This window comes from Solanum stenotomum, chromosome 12 (assembly GCF_019186545.1).
Source record: "Solanum stenotomum isolate F172 chromosome 12, ASM1918654v1, whole genome shotgun sequence".
Taxonomy (NCBI): domain Eukaryota; kingdom Viridiplantae; phylum Streptophyta; class Magnoliopsida; order Solanales; family Solanaceae; genus Solanum; species Solanum stenotomum.
The window spans coordinates 46,905,071-46,920,658 of record NC_064293.1 but is presented as its reverse complement, the minus strand read 5'-3'; the positions used below and the strand labels follow the sequence as shown (position 1 = coordinate 46,920,658).

The 15,588-nt window shown below is 33.3% G+C and overlaps 2 protein-coding genes across 4 annotated transcripts; both read right to left on the bottom strand.

The window, feature by feature from the left end:
* Positions 1 to 913: 913 nt before the first annotated feature.
* Positions 914 to 3,925, bottom strand: LOC125848704 (uncharacterized). 3 transcript variants are annotated; one of them, XM_049528626.1, is made up of 5 exons: positions 3,779 to 3,925; positions 3,634 to 3,686; positions 3,469 to 3,538; positions 2,097 to 2,149; positions 914 to 1,429 (listed from the first exon to the last, which is right to left on the bottom strand). In XM_049528626.1, the coding sequence occupies exons 1-5, from the start codon at positions 3,870 to 3,872 to the stop codon at positions 1,259 to 1,261; spliced, it is 441 nt and encodes a 146-aa protein (XP_049384583.1). In that variant the 5' UTR covers positions 3,873 to 3,925; the 3' UTR covers positions 914 to 1,258. The 3 variants fall into 3 exon arrangements, with proteins under 3 accessions (XP_049384583.1, XP_049384584.1, XP_049384582.1); XM_049528627.1 differs by lacking the exon at positions 3,469 to 3,538 and adding an exon at positions 2,398 to 2,467 and having other exon boundaries at positions 953 to 1,429; XM_049528625.1 differs by lacking the exons at positions 3,469 to 3,538; positions 3,634 to 3,686 and adding exons at positions 2,398 to 2,467; positions 2,563 to 2,615 and having other exon boundaries at positions 953 to 1,429.
* A 4,932-nt stretch (positions 3,926 to 8,857) lies between these two features.
* On the bottom strand, positions 8,858 to 11,200 carry LOC125848503 (F-box/kelch-repeat protein At5g15710). Its single transcript, XM_049528380.1, has one exon. It carries the CDS (start codon positions 10,710 to 10,712, stop codon positions 9,396 to 9,398), a length of 1,317 nt encoding a protein of 438 aa, XP_049384337.1. The 5' UTR covers positions 10,713 to 11,200; the 3' UTR covers positions 8,858 to 9,395.
* Positions 11,201 to 15,588: the final 4,388 nt, after the last annotated feature.

The window sequence follows — 15,588 nt, the reverse complement described above, 5'->3', positions numbered from 1 at the left end:
AAAAGTAATTGTTTTTCATATGATTATTTATTTATTTTTTGAACAAGTGAAAACTCTTAGTTCCTTGATTATGAGTTATGACCAATAGTACTCTTCGAAATTTGGTTTGGGTTTTGAAAACATATTTGATTTTTTTGGAGAGTATTTATTTTACCTTAATGGTTGGACTTGAGGGGAAATGTAGGACCCTAAAAACCAGTTGTTAAAGCAAATGAATGTTGGTTAGGTTTGAAGTAACCAATAAAGAAATGGTCCTCTGCCAGACTACAAATTGAAGTAAAATAAAAATATTCGTTTGGTTGGTTTTGGTCAGAAGCATTTGTGTTTGTGCCACGAATAGGTCCTCCAATCATGTGCGTATTGCCTCTGAACTGGTCAGCCAATATATATATACTACAACATGTTAGATAAATTTAATATGTTTTTTTCTATTTGGTACCCGCATTTGGACCCGTCTATATCAGATTCATACTGTGTAGGACTTTTTTCATACTCAGAAAATTGAACTTGAAATCTCAAATTAAAAAAAGAGCAGTCTCATTTGTTGGTTGTTAATTTGGTTGTTGCTTCTGCCTCTTTGAAAAAGAAATAAAAATGGATCCATAGGAGGTACAAAGGTAGTAATATTCGAAATAGGAACAATTGGTTGTATTATATCACTGAGAAGGCACTTGGACCACAACGGACAATACATTGAAGAATATAACGAGATTGCAGTAATGTTCAACAACCTTCAAGGCTATGCATTTATTCATCTCCAATCCTTCTATTTTTGGTATAATATAATGTAGTCATGTTCTTTTTAACGTACTACATTAAATTGCGATATACTGTACCTAAATTTAGCGTTTTACATAAGCATGTCGATGAAAATACCTTGACGTGACTAATTTTCAGCTACAGTATACAGATTAAACGGAATTTGATAAGAGTAATATATATAAACTATAAAGAAAGAAAGGAAACAAATGTACAATAACAAACATGATTTTTGGGCCTTCACTAGTAGGGGGCAAAATTGTGAGGCCCAAATCTGAACACTACTTGTACTAGTTACTACTACTAAGGTTTTAATTCAAGAAATTACACCTAATGATCTTGAAAATGGACGATATTGAATTTTTGACCCCCACTTGGTTCATAGACGAACCTTCAAGGTTAAAAGTTGTTAAGCTTGAAGTTTTGCCCTTGAGGTAAGTGAGAGAAAAGTTCAAGATCACCTACCTTCAGGACTATTCTTATAAATCACCCGTTTTAATTAGTCCGTAGGCTTGTGATTATTGATGGGTGGTTTGCTGCGGCGAGGCTTCCTTCTTCCAATATAGTCTTTGGTCAGAAGCTTTGCTATTTCATCTTCTACATCAACAAACTCCTTTGATTCTTCTTTCTTACCTCTCTCATGATTCTTCTCGAATATTTGGCTATAGACCTAGTAACTCACTATAAAAATTTAGTAATATAATGCAAGAATAAGAAAAAAGTGATCAAATTAAAGGTATGGATGTGGTCAATGAAGTGGCGTTAACTTAAATGATCAAGTTCAAATTCCAGTGAACATAACAAATATATTAGGTAACTTTTTCTCTAACTTATCAACTTAAATCTTGATGGGTATGTGTGTTATAACCATCAGGCTATCTAAGTGATAACTATAGGTAAAGTTCATAAAAAGTAGGATTAATATTCAGAAAATAACTAAGGCGTGTTCATATTTATCAAAAAATGCACAAATAATATAAGAATTGAACCTTTTATATTTATATATTGTAGATATAAGTTAAATCCATTTTTTAATTAATAAACAGCAGATGAGTAATATTGTGCCCGTGAGTTAGAGCGTGATGCCAGCATCTTTTAAGGTATGTGTGTGTTTGTTCCCCCTCATGAGCCGAGGTTGTTGAAGTACCATTATAACAATTAAATAATTTAGCGATAATATTATAATATAGATATTTATAATCAGTCATCTATATAAATGTCAAAAGTTCTAATAATTTTAAATATAATAACATTTATCGCTAAATATTTTTATGATAATAAATATTATCACTAAAAGGAAAATCTATGCAGTGTACTTGAAAGTGGGAAAAGAGAACCTGAGCATTCATGTGAGAGGTTTTCATTGAATCAAATCCAGCATCTCCTTTCACTACCCCAAAAAAAAAAAAAATTACTGATCGGACGCCTTTTATTACTAAAAAGTAAATAATTCAAAATGATCAGAAAATCATTTTAGCTACGAGCTATTTAGCAATATAGCTTCTTTTTTTTAGTGATGTCAGAACTTAACTACAACAAAGGGATCGATTTGAAATTAAATGATCACTATATATATATATATATATATATATATTAAAACAGAGTAGCTGGCAGTAGTATATGAGTATATGAATATACCTGAAAATTGATACACTAGCATTTTTCTAATTCCTGCAGCAGAGGCAATGTTATCATCTACATGAGAATCCTGCATAAATTTCAATAGAATAAACATAAATAGTATACTACTAAGCGAAAATGATGAAGAATCAGATCAAACGTAATTCCGTATGCATAACATACATGATCATTTTGCATAGAGGTAAATTTTAGCCACTCTTTCTTCCTTAGCTTTCCTACAGAAAGCAAAGCAGGGGAGACATATTACNACTATGTATTTTTATTTTTTTATTCTGAAAAATCCTCCAATCTCTATTTAAGGAGAACGTTCAAACATTAACTAGTAGCACCTACAACATACTTTCTATATTTGTTCATTTCAATCTCAAAAAAAAAATGTCTTCTAAACCAAAAGTTAGAGTTTTGATTTATTGGGATGGCGAAATTATACATGATGGAAATACCGTTTATTATAATTGTCCTCCCAAACACAATGCTAAATATTCAATTAATGTCCGATATCATAAATTTCTTTCATCAATTTATAAAAAAAGGGTATAAACAACTGTTTATAATTTGATTATAGTCGTAAAATATCCTACTTCATTTTTATCACAAGGACAAGTAAATTTTGGAGAGTGAATTATCTTTAATGACGAATCGTTGACCGACTTTTTGAGGGTTCCAAATGACTACATAGATCAAATCAAGTTAACAATACTTGAAATCTATGTTAGGAAGGAGCCTAAGACCAGTCAACAACGTTCTCCTTTATCGGTCAATGTCCATCCACTTTATAAAAAGTGTAATAAAAAGTTCCACTTTATAAAGTGTAAGAAAAAGTTCCACTTTATAAAGTGTAAGAAATAGTTCCATTTTATAAAGTGTAGAAAATAATTTCGTTATATATTAAAATATACACGTTATGAGACTAACGGAAAACGTTTAGAATATTAGATAAAGTGAAATTTTTTCTTCCACTAAGCATATTTTAGTTACTTCCTAAAGTAATGGCTTATTTTGATCACTTTTATATTTTTGTGGCTTATTTAGGTTGCCAGGTAATAGTGTATGAGTATATAAATATACCTGAAAATTGATACACTAGCATTTTTCTAATTCCTGCAGCAGATGCAATGATATCATCTACATGAGAATCCTGCATAAATTTCAAAAGAATATACATAAATAGTATACTACTAAGCGAAAATGACGAAGAATCAGATCAAACGTAATTCCGTATACATAACATACATGATCATTTTGCATAGAGGTAAATTTTAGCCACTCTTTCTTCCTTAGCTTTCCTACAGAAAGCAAAGCAGGGGAGACATATTACTTAATTTACTACTTGTAGATAGGCTATTAAGAAAATGTAAATGTATTGAAGTGTAGTTACCAAACAGAGCATTAGCTGAAGTGTGTTGTATTTGCTGTAGAAGGAGCAAAGCAATTACAAGTACAAGCTGAATATTGAAACTAAGTGACACCATATTATTGTGAACTTAAAAAAGCATAGATTAATTTTCTCTTTTTCTTCATCAAGAGAGTGGGAGTAGTAGATATAGTAGAATTAATGAGGGATTTTATAGAGTTCAAAAATAAAAGTTGAGTCAAAGTTAGGATTCCGACACCTGTCTTATTCTAATATATATATATATATATAAAAAACCCGGCCCAACTTCTGCAATACTTCGGTAATCTCAACTCATCAAATATTTTAAGATAACTTATTAATGAATAGAGAGTTGCTCAGATAATAAGAATCTATTGTTATTTTGAGAAAAAAAATAAAAAGTGAAAGTTTCTAGGGAGAAATAAGAAAATGTTTAGTTCGGTTAAATTTATTTATAAATATATGATAAATATCTATCTACTAATTACTATCTAATATGAACTAAATATATTGGACTGTAATTAATTATTTGATTTTGAAAGACAAAACAATAAGAATCAAAATATATGCAGTAGTGGGTTTGAACAAGCTAAGTCATAGTTTATCTTTAGTTAAAAGTTGTCAGTTTTTTAGTTTTATAAGAGATGAGCTGTTAATTATATATGGTTCCACAAGGTGCCATGCAAATCATGAGTAGATAACGGAGAGTGAATTTTTAGTAGCAAAATTAAATTAAATGTACTTAAACCTTACTCACAGATTCGGTTACTGTACACCATCTTACTAAAGTTTTAAAAAGTGTGTGAAATAAATAAAATAAACAAATATTGATATGCCTTGGATGCCATTTCGGCTTCCACTGTTTTCTTTGGGGGTAATCTTGTAAAAATATTTATACAATCTTGTTATTTAAAACATTACTGCAACTCATAGTTAAATAAATTACTGTTTATACAATCTTGTTAAATACTCAATAGCATTGATTGGTAACTATAAAATAGATTAATATTGTAGTATTTAGATAATATTAATGGTATAAAAAGATTAATCCATTTATTCATCAAAATAATAGTCGAGAAATATATAAGGAGTTTTCACTCCATTTCAAATAATTAAATTGCAAGGGTGTTTCACACTCAATAAGAAAAGAAGATTAGGACATAAATCAAACATTACTTTTTATTTTTACCCTTATTAGTTATTGTCAAGCTAATCTTTAGAATAACTAAACATTAATCATAATAACTAATTTCAATACTAACTAAATTTTTAATTCATTTCTAATACAAAATTCAATATGCGACTCTTTAAAATGACTAAAAAAAATTTTCTTGAATTATATCAATTGAGTCTTCATTCATATGACTGTCAACTATTTCAATCGAATCTTCAAAATTAAAATTCATAAAATATACTAATTCACTTTTAAATTTGGTGTAGATAACAAGTAGAGTATAACTCCGACGATGGAGTATTAATTTGTCAATATAGTGAAGAATTTTTTTTGTGAAATTCTCAGCCACATTAATGTAAGAAATTTCTAAGAAAAGAATTTAAAGCAATTGAAGTTTCGTAAACTTATCACATACAAAATCCAAATTAAGGTTAAAAATGGAAAAATATTTTAAAAGTAATTGAACAATTAAGTTAATTTGAAATATGAAAAATATCTCAATAATTTAATTATTTTGAAATAGAGGGAGTATATTTCTTAATATATTAATGTAAGGAGCTTTATGACATGAGGGATGTACCCTCCAAGTGACTGATCCTTGAAAACTGTGTGGTTTCTCTGGTGCTAGCCTTCTTCCCCGCTGGTTCCACAATTGCTGGGTTTTGCGGGAATTGCAGGCTCGCTCTTTACGGAAATCAAGACATTTTACTAATTTAACTTTTTTTTCGTACTATAGATTAATATAACTTGATGAAGTTAAAACAAAAATGCATAATTAGTTAGTGGAGATTAGGAGAACAGTAGATCAAGAAATGACAAATTAATAGGGCAGGCAAACTAACAAACATGAGAAGGTTTCGTATTTGGTCGTACGAAATTAGGAGATAATTAAATCCCAAAGGTAAGGACTAGCCAAGAGAAGGCTACGAGTACCAATGACCTTGTCTCCCTCTTTTACCTTGCACCTTAACCAATTGTCACTTTTCTAACATGCCCACTAAAATATTGTATTATTCCATCCGTTCAACAATAATTGTTCACTATACTATTTTGAGATGTTTGACGATACTTGTCTTCTTTATAAAATCAATGGATAATTTTACACATAATTTCTAATTTACCCTTATTATTAGTTATCGTCATTTCCTTGTTACCCCCTAATTACTTGTCTACTTTTGAATTGACACACTTATTAAAAAAACAATTAATGATAGTGAGTTTACCATTTTACCCCTATTAATTATGAAGTGGATGGAAAGTTCTAGATTTTTCAAAGTAATTAATCATTTAATTGAGGGTATAATAGGTAAAAAAAATATTGTCCTTTCTTGATTTGTCAAAATGGACAAGTAATTAGAGACAACTATAAAAGAAAAAGTAGACAAGTAATTAGGGATAGAGGGAGTATTAATTATATTCATTTCCCTACTACATTTTTTCAAAACATTATATTTATTATATTCAAATGGTTAAATTACTGTTCTATTTATAATTTTTTAAGAAGAGTGCAAAATCAATAGCAAACAAGTATAGTTGGACACATGGAGTATTTGATATATGATAAAAAAAATTATTGTCACGACATCCCTAGAAAAGATTCTCTCTCGAGATACGCTCCTTGCATTTTTCTTTAACAATTGCTTTACTTCATTACGGCATACACAAGTATCATCCTAGCTGGAATTGACAGGGAGGTGGGTGACATCTGGCAAGTTATGGATTCAGAATTCAAAATCTTACTCAAAGGGAACTTCCACATAACTGGTAAATCTTGCATAGTAGCGGAGACAAAATTTTCACAAAGATAGTGAAAGTATGAAGAACATTAAAAAAGAATGACCTATCAATACAGTCAATTGACATCCCTTGAACAAGGGTAACTCCACAAGTCTCTACCTTTTCTAGAGAATGTTTTAGTAGTAATAAACTCCAAAATCCATTTTGAAGTCCAATAGCGACAGGCTCAGGGACTTAAAAATGGCGCTTAGAGATGTAAAGAAAGCTCAGATTGAGGTTTCCAAACTATGCAAGACAGGGAGGAAACACATATCCCTTCTTTACCTATGTCATAAAGCAGCCTCACTTCTAAATCCAAGAATTGAGCTGAAAACAAAGCAACAGACTCCAACTATCATCTGCATCATCAAGAATCAAGTACATTGGTCGATCTTGCCTCCCTAAATAGTCAAGTGAAGAGACTAGTCGCATCTGGTAACCAAGGCCAGCGACTACTGTGGACTATTAAAGGAACAGACTCATTTCTCCAGTTTTCTACTGGCCAAAGGCATTTCAAGGTTCATCCAAACATAATCAGCTTTGTGTCAGACAGAACATGCCTGTCAAGTATCAACAGACAACACGGACGTCTACCCTACAAAAAGGAATGACATCATAGCTTCAAGACTAGATCTGCTTTTATAGTGGTTTAATGAAGGGTTCACTCCAATAATGGTTTTTGGATCGTGGGTCAGCTTCCTGCTGAATTACAGTGATAGTGAAACGACTGTGCTTATCAGAGGAGAATGTTCAACGGCTCACTGTAAAATCAGATCCCAGATGCTTGCGTACCCACTGTTCAAGAATCTATAGACCCGGTTGTTAGCAAGAATGGATTCAATAAAAGCAATCTTAAACATCATGCAGCTAGAACTTTGGTCAAAAGATTGTAGACTTCTGCTCAGCTGTGCAGCAAATGGACGTGTCAGCTCAGAATGATTTCAGAGAAAGGAAATTGAGTAGTTCATTATCTGGCCAGAGTATGGCACAATCTTTGTTTTTTTTAGGATGGCGATGTCTGGGCAAACTTGTGCACACCTCGACTATTACAGTGGGTACCTGCTACCTACCACTAGCACAGGTAAAGCGTAACTCTGTCAATCAAGGCTTAGGAAGATGGAAAGAAATCGCCTAGTGTTTAATGCCTCCGCTGGAATTTGAAACCTCATGGTTCTACCTCTCACTTCATTGACCACTAGACCACACCTTGGGCGAGTATGACACAAACTCAACAAGTCCTGCAGCATTTTGCCCGAAACCATAGATACTATGCCTGCTGATGTAGAGGAATCTGAGATTTCCAGACTTCGATTTTAAGTTCAGCCACCAAAGGAAAAAGGAGTACAAGACTAGATTATGCATTGGATAGAGATTAATACGATTTGCACTCTTAATTTATACTTGACCTAGTTCCTAGGTACTACAAATGCATTGAAGGAAAGACAAGGGAGGGAGAAAAGGTGGGTTTATACAGACTAGAAGCTATGAAGAGATGCTACTCCTAGCCAGTAGATCAGCACATGCTTCGCCCAAGAATGTTCAACTGACCATGAAATAGGAAGGATAATACATCAAAATACAAGAATACAATTTATCAACTCCCTAGGATTACCCATTATGTTTAAGTGGACAAGTAATATTTCATATATACCCTTTAGTAAGTGTCTCGACCAGTGCATAAAGCTATGGATGAACATGGGGAAAAGGAAGTATCAAACACTGAAAGAGTAGAGCAACAAAGATGAGCATAAGAGAATTACCCATTTAAACCTCATCTAATACGGACCAAAATGATGTCTAAGCGAGACAATCAGACAAATAATATTTTTTCTTATATACCCTATAGTAAGCATCTTAGTAAGTGCAAGATATGAAGGTAAGGATGAACATGGCGGAAAATGAAGCATGAGTAATTAACAAAGACAAGCATACGAGAGTTACCATGTAAACCTAATCTGATACTGATAATAACACACTAAGAAAGGCACAATTTCAAAATATAAGAAATACACAACACAATTAAGACAGCAGCAAATCATTATAAACATCATTCCTGCAGAAAAGACAAGGGATTTGAATAACTAGCATAATGTCTAACTATCCTACAGTTCGATCACCATCAACATGTAAAGTAAAGCAGCTGTTGGTAGTTGTGACATAAAGAAGAGCTGAGATGTAAGATCACAGAGATTTTTTGTTACTTCAGTTAAGAAAAGCAACAAGAATGTGCTAATTACTTACAAAGAGAAGATCAATGTACATAAGCTGGAAACAAAACCTTATCTTACAACCATACTCCCGAATTGTCCATCCCCATGGTCATCTCGAGAAGATACCCGACACTCAAGTCTTCATGAAACCTCGTCCAAGCAAGGAAATGTTCTTAACTTCTTCCTCTCGAATACGACCTCAGCCATTAATGTGCAGAATCAAAACCTTATCCAATTGCTCACTTCAGCTAACTAGGGGAATTTGCACATGAATTCGAACTTTTACCAGATAGATTAAGTCATTAAGATGGATAAAATTTAAGCTTGAGAATCTAGCCTGAGGAAAGTTCAATGATGAACGGCAGGCAGTACGGAAATTGAAGGAAACAAGGCTGCTGAATCATCAAGATAGCTAACGTCCCGGTAAAAAGTATGTTGGAAATTTAAGCTAAGCACTACTTTAGTATATTGAAGCATCAAATCTTGGCTCATAGAAGCAGACTTGGCTGTTATATGATTGAAGAGCACACCCAGCAATCCAAGACCACACCTTCTTATCGACATCATAAAGAAGGCCTTTTCCTTGGTTCCAAGATGTGAAACATATTAGGTTATCCTGTCCAAAGCATTCAAATCTTTCAGCAGATAGTCTTAAAAGTGCACGAAAATATCTTGGAGGCATCCTGCTTATCTCAACCCAGACGACTTTTGTGTGATCTAGTTCCCATATCCTCATACTTTGAAGAGTACTATAGAGCCCTATCCTTCCAACCAAAAATAGGCGTTTGTGAGTTCCAGCGACTAGGTACCCATCCAACAATGAGCGTGGAAACTTAGCAGGGATGTGTTCCCACTGCCCTGTATCCAGCCGATACATCATCAAACCAAGTGGGGAGAGAGTTTCCAAATACAGCCTTGAATCACAAAATGCCATCTTGGAGGAACAAAGGTTTACAGCAGGCATTGTCTGGTGAAGCGACCATTTGTCGATCTTTGAATCATATACCTCCGTTGGCAAAGACCTGTCACCATAAATATCACTGGTGGCAATAACTTTAAACGACCTATCCTTTCTATTAACAACCATAAGCAACTGCCTCTGCTGATTATAATGCATGCTAGGCAATGTCCTCCAAGTCTGTGTCAAGGGATTACAAACTAAAGTTTTGAATGTCAACACATCTAATCCTGAGAAACAAACAAGACCTCCTGAAGACCCGACTAGCCAAAATGCCCACTGTGGTAAGAAAGTGAATGGTATTCTAAACCACTGTTTCAGTGGCAAGCTAAATACCGAACACTGAGGGGTCTGTGAATTCTTCCAAAATGTAAGAAGGCAGGGTCCATGGGAGGGCACTTGGGAGTGAAACTTCAAAAAGCTATGATCTTGCAAAATTGAATTCCACCTTTTACAAACAGATCGGAGCCGAAATATCATGAACGGTGGAACTCTAGCTAAGATTTCATTCAGCAAATCTTCTGGGAGCATGGCCCAGATATTATCTTCCATTTGAACATCTGGTTGAACCGCTTTAGCAAAAGTGGTTACAGTCTCTTCATCCAATCCCCTTGGTTTCGTCTTAACCACTTTCTGCCTTGAAGGACTTGTGTTTCTTGATCCAATACGCCCTAATGGGCTTGTATTCCTGGAGCCACTACTTCCAAAGCTGCTAACTTGCCAGTGAATACTGTCCTCTTCTGGCAAAGACCCAATTTTTACCTGTGTCGAGTTCAACAACCCAGACCCAGATTCCGAAGATTCCGCTATTTCAACCATTGAATCAAATCCCAGAAATCCCCACTTAGCTAGGGCCTACGAATGTGGGTACAATTAACCCCCAAAACCCCAATTCAAATTGAGCTGTACACACCAGACCTAAACCAAAGTAACTTCAATCAAGGCAAAACTCCAATTAGGTTGAATTTACAATGTAAACAGTTCTCCATAGAACTTAGAAATGCTCAATTTTGATTGATGAAAACACCACCAACAACAAGGATCATCTGAGGGATAGATCGAATCTTTTTCCAACTGGGTTTCACAGATCCGATTCGAACAAATTCGAATCTTGTTGGAAGGACTACAGATTTGAGGATAAAAATGATAAAGAGTTGTAGAAAAGGGATACCTCAATGGCGATTCAATGTATAAATTATAGGCATATCGCTATCCGTCAAAACCAAATCCTGTATGTTATCATCTCTCCGTTCTTGCCTCTTTCGTGAATTGCGTTACGATGTTTTTTCTCCACTACAGAGTAGGTAGTAGTAATACTTTTCAGAAATATAGAAATACACCACTGTAAAATTTTATGAAAATTACATAATTTTTCAAAAGAGTTTGCTAATTTTGACCAGTATATTGCTTATCCAATTGTTTGCAACAATTTTTTTTTTAATAAAGGAATAATAAATAAAATATGAAAGAAAAAAATTATTTTAAATAATGAATTTTTGGGAATTTTATATATTCTCTAGATTCTTATTTTAAGAAGATAAAAAGGTTAAACAAGTTTTTTTCTCTTCATCATGTCAGTCATTTATATATGAATTCCGTATATGTATAAATGTGATTTAAATTTATTTTATAATAATTGTGGTATTCGAGTCAATTTTATACACCTTTACTAATTCTACGAAATATCTATCATCTCTCACCAGCAACAAATACATGTAACTTTGTCCATCAGCATTAATTTGTGTTGAATATCAAAACTTAAATTTAAAGCAAATCAACTAGATGTCCTAATTGAGGACTTTTTGTGCGTATTTCCTACAAAATTCAAATGGTGGCTTGACAAAATCTCTTGAAGTTTGAATTCTCAAATGGTTTCACTATGTTATGTGTTACATATGGTATAAAACTTTTAAGTCAATCAGGTCTAAATTATAAAACAATCTCATAATGTAAATTGTAAGATAGCAAAAGCGCATTAATTATGAAGAAATCATAATTCATAAATATCCGATACACCAAATAATCCATTTAATTTTTTATTTTATTTATTCAAATAATCCATTTAAGGAAGATGAAACCTCGAGAAAATTTTATCTTTCTTCCCGTTGAGATAGCGAAATCATAACATTGAATATTGATAACCAAAAGTCCAAAAATAGATAACATTTAATCTGCCTTTGGAATTTCCCCAAAAACTAAACCTTGAAAAAAATAATTCAGAAGATAATGAATTTGTTTTCTTTTTAAAAATAATTTTAAAAAATGATAAAAAAAAATAAAATCAAAACGGGACAAAAATACGGTCACGCTTCACATGCAAAGAATCCAAATGGTTATCTTCTTGCCTCTTTTGACACAACAAAACTTGTGATTGAAAAACTGAAGTAAAAACAAAATCTAATTTAATAGTAATTACAATGTTTTAAAATATTTAATTGCTGCAATGATTGAACAATTCAGAATAATCAATGAAAACAAATAAGACTTGTTTTTTTTTTAATTATAGAAGACAGGATAAAATTAGAAGAGTCGGTTATTTTTGTCGTTAATAAATAACTAGATTAAATTAATTTGCTGCGTATTTAAAATAATAAGAATTAGACAAATTGAACTAATTATTGGTAGAGGCCACACCACAAGAACGCTAGCTGTCCATTCACAGGTCAACAAATCAAACTTGGGTACTACTACTAAATTATTACTAGTATTTCGGTGCAAATTTTTAAAAAAAAATTGAGGGCCTTTTTCGGGGTCTCCAATTTCACATTAGAAATATTCAGATATTATAATCATAAAATTCAAAGTTACAACGAAAAATAGAACTAACAAGAAAATTGTAAAACAATAATGAACTAGTAAAAAAAATAAGGGAAAAGGGTCAAAATTACCCCTCAATTTTATTTTATTGGTTGACTTTACCCCTGCCGTTAAAAGCAAGTTATTTTTATCCCTGCCGTCAATAAACTTAACAAATATACCCCTCCTTGAATGGAAAGCCCCAAATCAATTAAATTATCCAATTTTACTTAAATTACCCACTTTTAACTCGATCCGACCCACTTAATAAATACCCGATTTTCAAAGTTAGATCTGAGGTCAAATCTACCCAAAACCTGTTGACCACTTCAACCATCAATCTTATCCAGTTCTTCTCTTGATTTTCAACAAGATTGTTGTGGAGCTTGTACGAGGTTTCATTCACTTGTTCCTCAAGTTAACTTTTTTTGAGAAACACATAAAGGATTTGGTCTTAGAAAGCAAGAAATTGACTCTTGATAGGGCTGCTGACTTGGACGAGGTAGAGTAGTGGGAGAGGTGGTGGTTTCGGCGATGGTGGTGAAGGAGATCTCGGAGAGGTGTTACCAACATTGCATTTTTTCCTATTTGTGTATTAGTTAGATGGAGAAGCTTTTCCCAATTTTTAGTTCTGGGTTACCGAAATATATGGCTATTTCAGTATCTACGTTATTGTTATTGTTTTTGAATTATACTGGATTAGCTATTGTGGGTTATGTTGTTGTTGTTCTTGGGATTGTATCACTTGCACCTTTCATCATAATGTCGTTGATTGCGATTCCAAAGATTCAGCCCCATAGTGGATCAGTTTAAGGCAAAGAGGGGTGAAGAAGGATTGGAATATGTTCTTCAATTATTTGTTTTGAAATTTGAATTTTTGGGATAATGTGAGTACTTTGGTTGGTGAAGTTGAAAATCCAAAAAAAACTTTTCCTAAAGCACTTTTTTCATCAGTAATCTTAACTTGTTTTGGTTATTTAATCCCACTCATGGTTGTTACTGGAGCAGTATCAGTTGATCAAAGGGAATGGAAAACAGGGTCTAAGGCGAACGCGTTAAAGATGATTTTTGGTAAATGGTTGAAATTTTGGGTATATTATTAAGTGGGTTGGGTCGGATTAAAATTGGGTAATTTAAGTAAAATCGAATAATTTTAATTGATTTGGGGCTTTCCATCCAAGGAGGGGTATATTTGTTAAGTTTATTGACGGTAGGGGTAAAAATAACTTGCTTTTAACGGTAGAGGTAAAGTCAACCAATAAAACAAAGTTGAGGGGTAATTTTGATCCTTTTCCCAAAAAATAAACTATTGAAGAAGATAACTAGAAGAATCCTTCCGTATTTGAATCTGGACAGACCCCTTGCTTGGGTAAAAGGATTTAATCCTTCCATACGTATTTGAAGGATTCAATCCTTTTACCCAAGCAAGGGGTCTGTCCAGATTCAAATACGTATTGTCAATGAGCCCATGTGTCTAGCAGTTCTAACCGGGTATGACACGCCTTTTTAACTCATTTTGCGGGCTTAAGACCACGGCTGGCTAGACGAAGTCACTAAGACAAAGCCATTAACTTGTTGTATTGAATCTGACTGTACCACCATCTCGGAACCAAGTCGAGAAATTATATATGAATTTATGCATATTTAAATAAAGTCTAGATCTTTCATGGTAGATATAAAAGCGAAGTTAGTTATCCGGCATAGATATAAGTCTTTAGCCGGACATAGTCACGGCTTGCATAAGTAGGAGAGTAGAGAATTTAGAAGAAAGAATTACCTTAGGAACAAACAGCACACTTTTATTCTCCGGCCAAAGTCCGGCACACTCACAATACTTCAACCTTTTACAAGAGAGAGAGAGAGAGTAGAGAGAAGTAGAGAGAAGAGTTGGTTTCTAAAAACCTGCCTCTTTACAAAATAAAAGCCCTTATTTATAAATAAGAAAAGGCATCTAGGAATAGTAAAAAGGGTCCCTTATATGGGGCCTTAAACAGTACATCCACTGTTTAAACAGTATATCTACTGTCGGTAGTGCTTATCTTGCTTTGTCCACTAAGTTTTGTCTTTTAACTTTGCCAAAAGTTCCTCAGCCCTCTTCAGCGTATCTGCTGGTTCTTCATCCTCAATTTGCTGAGCTTCTTGCATAATATCTTCACTGGTCTCACTATGCATTGACGAATCTGACTTTGCATAATGATTCAAATTTGAAAGAAGAGATCTTTTTACCTCTTCTAGGTAGTCCAAAATCATTCGATTTTGCTCCTCTTCATCGTGATTTGAGATCCTTCGTGCTATATGTTTCACCGAAGTCGAGTCATTGGTCATAATTCCTTTATTAGGAATTGATTTATATTCTTTAACCGTTGCTGCAATCTGATCTAGCAGTTCTTGTCCATATATGGCCTTTGTTTGGGGATCCTTTTTCATTAATTTGTCCCAAAAGTTATTATAATAGGTGCGATATAAACCGGGGATTTGTTCTTCAGTGAAATCCACTTCTGGAATCCACTTGTGGATCCATGGAATAGAAAATTCTATAAAGAAGCAAATCTGTTCGATCTGTTGCAAATAAGGAATATGATCTTACTGATATAACTTGTTAAGATCTGGGGAAATCTTCACCCATTCTTTATATAAATTTAGAAATGGTGCGGGCAATATCTTAATTGTTGGCCCATGATATGACCACCAATTTAAAAACCAATTAGGCATAGGATTGGCAAATATCTTTGCACAAACCTTTATAAACCAGGTATGTTTGTGTCTCTCATTGTTATAACAGAAGACTTTATCGAAAGCTTGGATATAATCCCAGTATGTAAAATTCATTTTAACATTATTAAGACTAATCTGTCTTTCAGTCATTGAGGAGATACCCCAATCTTCAATGTGGATAATC